This window comes from Misgurnus anguillicaudatus, chromosome 19 (assembly GCF_027580225.2).
Source record: "Misgurnus anguillicaudatus chromosome 19, ASM2758022v2, whole genome shotgun sequence".
NCBI lineage: Eukaryota > Metazoa > Chordata > Actinopteri > Cypriniformes > Cobitidae > Misgurnus > Misgurnus anguillicaudatus.
In genome coordinates, this window is record NC_073355.2 from 25,777,255 (window position 1) to 25,784,119 (window position 6,865).

At 36.2% G+C, this 6,865-nt stretch overlaps 1 protein-coding gene across 1 annotated transcript; it reads left to right on the top strand.

Moving 5' to 3' along the window:
• The first annotated feature begins 2,405 nt into the window (after positions 1-2,405).
• prmt1 (protein arginine methyltransferase 1) lies at positions 2,406-6,865 on the top strand. Its single transcript, XM_055193870.2, has 10 exons — positions 2,406-2,519; positions 3,458-3,553; positions 3,663-3,818; positions 4,008-4,071; positions 4,174-4,316; positions 4,415-4,502; positions 4,600-4,715; positions 4,809-4,959; positions 5,064-5,185; positions 5,545-6,865. The coding sequence occupies exons 1-10, from the start codon at positions 2,493-2,495 to the stop codon at positions 5,626-5,628; spliced, it is 1,047 nt and encodes a 348-aa protein (XP_055049845.1). The 5' UTR covers positions 2,406-2,492; the 3' UTR covers positions 5,629-6,865.

Here is a 6,865-nt window from a genome sequence, read left to right on the forward strand (position 1 = left end):
GCCTTCAGTCCATTTCTCTTCATCTGATTGGAAAGTTGCACTTCTGTCCTCATCGTTTACTACATCATTTGTTCATTTATGCATCAATTACATTTTATACCAATTTTAATTGGCTTGAAAACAATCGACACTGCTGAAAGTATCAAAGTGCAAGTATGTGGGAATGATGTTAAAATAACAAATGAGACAATGCAAATCAAACTAACGTAATTAAATCTGATTGATTAGTGTTCAGTTTGTAACCGTGTGAAATCTATAAAAAAAGAACCAAGAAAAGATTGAACAAAAAATATAATCGTACAATGTCTGTCTGTTTGTCCATCTAAGTTGAGGTTTGTATGCAGAATCAACTGCCTACCCCCTTAAATCTAAGCAATTGTAAAACAACATTGTCTTTCATTGTCAATCAAATGTAAAAACTGAGTCAGACATTTAACAATTCAAACTACTAGCTTTCTCAAATATTTATATGCTTGTTAAATAAGCAATATGCATGTTATATATATTTTTCAATTGGGGTGGCAAATGAGAAGCAGAACAATGTAAAAATGCTTGTTTGTTTTATTTTAATAAAATGTATTGTTATGCATTTAAAGTTAATGCTATATCCATTAAAATTTAAGCTTAATAACATTTTAAATTTTAAATAATTTTAACAAATAAAAAAACACTGGTGAAACATATACTTATGTGTGTGGTGTTACCAATATTTGAAGTAAAAGACAGTCACACCACAGACAGTAACACTACAGACAATAACACCACAGAGCACAGACAAATTAGCCTGAATCCAGTCTTTTCAAAAATAAAGGCTGCCATCATGAGGATTTCAAGATCAGGGGACATTTAGGAAATAATAAGTATGTATTTATCCAAATGTTGATTAAAATATTCAAAATCTACAAGTTAATAACATAACAACACAGACACTAATAAAGTGTGACACATGAAATTGTCAGACATTTAGCTAAGTTTAAGAAAATTAATAAGAAAGAATGCAATCACCATGCACCCCTCACTCAGACCAGCACCTGCGATGACATTTACACACAGGTTGTCCAAATAGATTCCCCTTTTCTTAAAGGGGCGACATCCATTGTTGTAACACCACAGACATGAATTTGAGGGACACTTTTTTCTTAATATATAATTTAATAAAAATGTACATGTTAAAGAATATCTATATTCACAATATAACTATTTTAGTTGTGTTAAATATGTTATATTTATTTATTGTTTGTTTGTTTTGAGCAATATATATGACACATCACAAAACAATTTAAAAATCACATAAATGGACAATACAGAAAGTATGAATCATCTTACTTACAGCATAAAACCCTCTATTGCTTAAAAAGGAGTGGGTAGAAGTCGAACTTATTTAAACCCACCCCATGTTATATTGTTGCAATTGAAATCCATGACACCTCTCTGAGGTATATTGCGGGAACATGCATATTTTGCTACAAATGCAATCTCTAAAACTTAATTAAATATGTATTTTAAAACAAAAGATGTCATTGTTAATAATGCACAAATTGTGTTTATCCCAAAGAATACAAACATGGAAACATTTTAAAATTTATTTGTATTTAAAGTTTATTTGAACTGTTGTAAAGTAGAGGGACACCACTGAAAAATACTGAAAAATCCAGCTAAGACCAGCATAAGGTGTAGCAAGCTGGTCTAGCTGTGTTTTGGTGACTTTTTAAGCGGGTCTAGCTGAACTTAGCTGTTCAGGCTGGAAGACCAGCTTGACCAGCTTTGCCAGGCTGGGAGGACCAACTTAAACCAGCTTATGCTAGTCTTAGATGAATTTTTCAAGGCTGCTGCCACAAAATAAAGAATGGCCCATATCATTTCCCCATTTAATGAATCCAGTTTTAAACGTTTGTGGCGTATGCTAACTGAAATCAGCCCAACATTCTGATTTTGTTTGCATTAAATAGTAACTTTTGATACTCTCTTACACGATGAATGTATAAACAAATAATAATTGTGTAGTGCCAACTTTGCATAAAATACTAAACAATTATAAAATCGTTAAAAGTAGCAATATGTAACATGTGCTGGGATCACGAATCAAAAGAACGGATAAATGCAGTAAGCCTACGGCCGTTTCTCAATCGGAAGGCTGCAGCCTCCGGAGGTCGCATATGTAGGCTGCATACGTCATCAAATCTAGTTTATTTAAGTTAAATAAGCATTACATTCGCAAGTCATAAACATATTATAACAATTTATGATTAAATAGAATAATAGTCAACTTTATAATTGTTAATATTCTGAATTAAAACAGTCATTATGACGTATGCAGCCTACAAATGCGACATCCGGAGGCTGCAGCCTTCCGATTGGGAGAAGGGCGGTGCTTTTAGAAGATCACGTGACCATAGTCCAATCAAATAATTCAGCAACACAAAAGAGGCGGGAACAAAACAAGTGTGTTTTATCTGCGCTGCAGTCGTAGTGGAATTCAGTTTATCGTCGAAATGGCGGAGACCGTGGACGGAATGGAGGTAAGCTAGCTCTGCACAAGGCCATTTGGCCCATAACAGCTTTGATGAAGTAAGGCGAGTTATTGTTGTGTATTTTGTACATCAGATTTATTTGTGATGTCCCAATTACAAGACTTTTAAGACGTTGAACGGATTTGCTTGCTGCGTGTGTAGTTATCGTCAGGTGGCTAAAATGTGCGCACATCTTGAGCATCCATTTTAGCCAGCCGCTGAAAATTCATTCATTCCTTACCACGTGTATGCTAGTGCTAATTTGCTAAGATTGGTCTAATTCACAGCTATACATTTTTAAATATAGCCTTCAGTTAGTATCCGGCCGTATTGAGATATCTAAATCTTGTTAGGTAACGTTAGCCCACTTCTAGTTTCCACGAGGATCGCTGAGAAAGCACGCTTGCTGAGTAATGTGCTAATGACTTATTGTTACGCACATACAGCATGTGACTAACGTTAAATATCACACCGCAACTTTATGGTATAAACTGGATTTCTCTTAATTATATTAATTTGGCTGATCGAGCGCAGTAAATTATTTGTTAAAAGGCTGTTTTGCCAGAATTAGGAGTTTTTTCGTCCGCACCACATTTTACCCACATGGGTGAAAGTTTGAATGTAGAGTCAGTTTAGTATGTGAATACAAAGTTATTTACTACTATTAGTATTGACCAAACAAATAAAAGTGTTATTATAACGGACTTTGACTGGTTTTAGAAAAATACCGCTCTGGTCCAGATGCAGGCGGTATGAGTTGGTGATGAACGTTACCCATTGTAACTAGGATGGCTAACCATCCAAGAATAGGTTTATGATGCCCAAAACGTTCTGGCCACCATTAACTCAAAATTAGCTGGGTTGGGTACGAACGTTACACTCCTAATAAAATAAAACAAAGTCAGGTAATCTTGCATTTATTTATTGCCTTTTCTCTCTCTTTAAAGGTGTCCCAGGGAGAGAGCTCAGTGAAACCTGCAGCAGAAGACATGACATCCAAAGATTACTACTTTGATTCCTATGCACACTTTGGCATTCATGAGGTACGTACTTATTGGACTAAATGATTATTGGTAACGCATACAACATTTTCAAAAAATAAGATGCTTTGATCTATCCAACTGACTGAATAAATAAATATTATGTCTACAGGAGATGCTAAAGGACGAGGTTCGTACTCTGACATACAGAAGCTCCATGTACCATAACAAGCATCTTTTTAAGGATAAGGTGGTGCTGGATGTGGGAAGTGGAACTGGCATCCTTTGTATGTTTGCAGCCAAAGCTGGGGCAAAGAAAGTTATTGGGGTGAGTAGAGCCGTTATGTAAAGTAACCCTGTTGTCGTTAACGGTTTTGAGTATTGATATGGATATCTAGTTACCGTAGGTGTGAATGTAGTGCTCCCCCACCCTATTTATGCGAGTGGGCTGTGATCATGCTGTGCTTTTGTAAAATCCATTTAAAATTTAAATTAATTTTGGTGATTTGTTTCCTAGATTGAGTGCAGCAGTATATCAGACTATGCTGTGAAGATTGTTAAAGCCAACAAGTTGGATCACAGTAAGAAACTGCTTCTATTAGGTTTTTTATGGGAACCATGCTACAGCCGTTATTCATTGAATTGCTAGAAATTAATCTTAAACTACTTTTTTTTCTTTCCAGTTGTTACCATCATTAAGGGAAAAGTGGAGGAGGTTGAGCTTCCTGTGGAAAAAGTAGACATCATCATCTCCGAGTGGATGGGCTACTGTCTGTTTTATGAGTCAATGCTTAACACTGTCATTTATGCAAGAGATAAATGGCTGGTGAGTGTTTTGAGGCAGTTATTCAACTAAAGAAATTACACGTTATGGCCTTGATTGAATCAATTTTGTTCATGTTTCCTGCTGTCTCTCTTTTTCAGAAACCCGATGGTCTGATTTTTCCTGACAGAGCCACGCTCTATGTCACTGCTATTGAGGACCGACAATACAAGGACTATAAAATTCACTGTATGTGTTAATTCTTATTATATTTTACATGTGTTGTTTCACACGCACTATACATGTTCTTCTGACACATGACTTTATTTTCCTAATGCTTTCTTAGGGTGGGAGAACGTTTATGGCTTTGACATGTCTTGTATCAAGGAAGTGGCCATTAAAGAACCACTAGTGGATGTTGTTGACCCCAAACAACTTGTCAGTACTGCCTGCCTCATCAAGGTCAGTCTACTATATTATTAGGTGTTTTTCTCCTGTATTTTAAATGTCATTTTAATTCTTTCTTTCTCATTTAACCCATCTGTTTTATGTTAGGAGGTGGACATCTACACAGTGAAGATTGATGACCTGTCCTTTACGTCACCGTTTTGCCTCCAGGTGAAAAGGAATGACTACATCCATGCGCTGGTAACCTACTTTAACATAGAGTTCACTCGTTGCCACAAGAGGACCGGATTCTCTACTAGTGAGTTGTTGTTTTTTATCTGTCCAGTTGTTTCTTTGCTTGCTTGTTTTTCATTAGCATGAGAAAATTTAGTTGGAAAACTACTAAGTGAATTTTTCATGTAGGCCCAGAGTCTCCTTACACTCACTGGAAGCAGACCGTGTTCTACCTTGATGATTATCTGACAGTAAAGACTGGAGAGGAGATCTTTGGCACCATCAGCATGAAACCCAATGTCAAGAATAATGTAAGTTGGGTTTTTTTTGTGCTTCTAATATCAAATTCAACATGGCATGACTACAGAGCCAAGGCATTGCAAGGAGGAACCAATCTCCATGTAAATTTGATAACTGGTCTAGTGCAAGTACTTTTCACATATGCATAATTCTGTCCATATGAGAGAGGGAGATTGTTTTAGTGTGATTTTTTGTCCTCTCTCTTGTTTTTATACTTTTGAGGTGAAACAGTTACCAAATTATGTACTTGTAAAATGATGCCAATATGTAAAACAATGCCAGCAGTGTTTGTTGTTTTTGTTACTTTTAGATTGGCCGTGTTTCCCATAAGTACAGTGCTTTCATAACTCATTTCTTTTTTGTTTTTCAGAGGGACCTTGACTTTACTGTCGACATTGACTTCAAGGGTCAACTCTGTGAGGTGTCCAAGACATCGGAGTACAGAATGCGCTAAATTACGTTTGCATCCACTTGTTTGTTTGTATGTGTGTAAGGCAACTACGAGAGCAGCTTATGTTTGTGTCTGTCCATTTCCTTTCTACGACAGACATTGTCTGATCGGGACATTTTCTGAGTTCTGACCATTTTAAATGAACTTTAATTTTTGTATACATAGAACAACTAACTCGCAAAGGCATTTTTTATTGTGCCTTTTTGGCTTTCAAAATTTTGGCTCTTTATTCCCCCAAATTTTAGGTGTACAATCTATCTTGGATATGCTCCATCAGACACATGCACACATACAGCTGCTCTCTCTTGCCCATCTGTCCCAAGTCTCTGAGTTGTAGGAATATGGCAACATGCCATCCATGTTCTGTGTGTGTGTGTGTTCAGGTTTTTCATCTTCTGAATCACAAATGTCTGCTGTTTCTGTCCCCCATCATGCTGACATTTCTGTGTTAGCTACTGTAAAATTAATGTAACGGTATTTGTTTGGAAATTCCATCTGGTGAAGCCAGCAGTCGTCTTTGTAGGTAAAACCTACTGTCTTTTTTTGTTGCTGTGAATAGAAGGCATTTGGTTTATTTGAATGTGCCCATATCATTTTGTAGTTCTGTTCATTTGGAGATTACTGAAGCAGTTCTTTTTAGACCATCAGTCGAGGATGCCTCCGTATATCGCCGTTTTTGTCTTGCGGAATGATGTTTTAATTCAGCTAGTGCTTGTGTCCTCATCTGTTACCATTTATATACATGTGGTTTTTTTATACATTTGTGAAAGTGACCTGATCAACGATAACTGTATTATGGATGAGGCAGCCTAGTAACCTTGTATAGGTGGCGTTAATGAGCACTATTTTAAATCTGTTGACCTTTTTAATGTCACACAAACTCTGTCCAATGAATGACTGATGTTTAGTTTAAGCTTATCTGCTGCTCCTTTGCACTATAAGCACTTAAAACTCAGACCCAGATCTACAATTTAATTCCACTGAAAGGACCTTGAGTTAATTCTCCGTTTTGGTGCTTTTAGTGAAGGGTGAAGCTTTTGCTGTGTTTGAGTAACTTTACATTAACTCATAGTGATTCTTTTTCATGGTGTTTTTTTTTCATCAGTGTTTCTTTTTGTCAAAGGGGTGCAAGATCACAGATTGTGTTAAGCACAGGTTACTATTACCAGGCAGACATTTGTCAACTAGGAAATGTATTTTATTTTTTCTTTTTGAAATAAAAACAATAAATTGGAACATG

Excerpts from the sequence above, each read along its gene's own strand:
- prmt1 (XM_055193870.2), top strand. The coding sequence starts at position 2,493 with ATGGCGGAGACCGTGGACGGAATGGAG. Across the intron at positions 3,819-4,007 it reads GGGCAAAGAAAGTTATTGGG|ATTGAGTGCAGCAGTATATC; the intron begins GTGAGTAGAGCC and ends TTTGTTTCCTAG. Across the intron at positions 4,503-4,599 it reads CAAGGACTATAAAATTCACT|GGTGGGAGAACGTTTATGGC; the intron begins GTATGTGTTAAT and ends ATGCTTTCTTAG.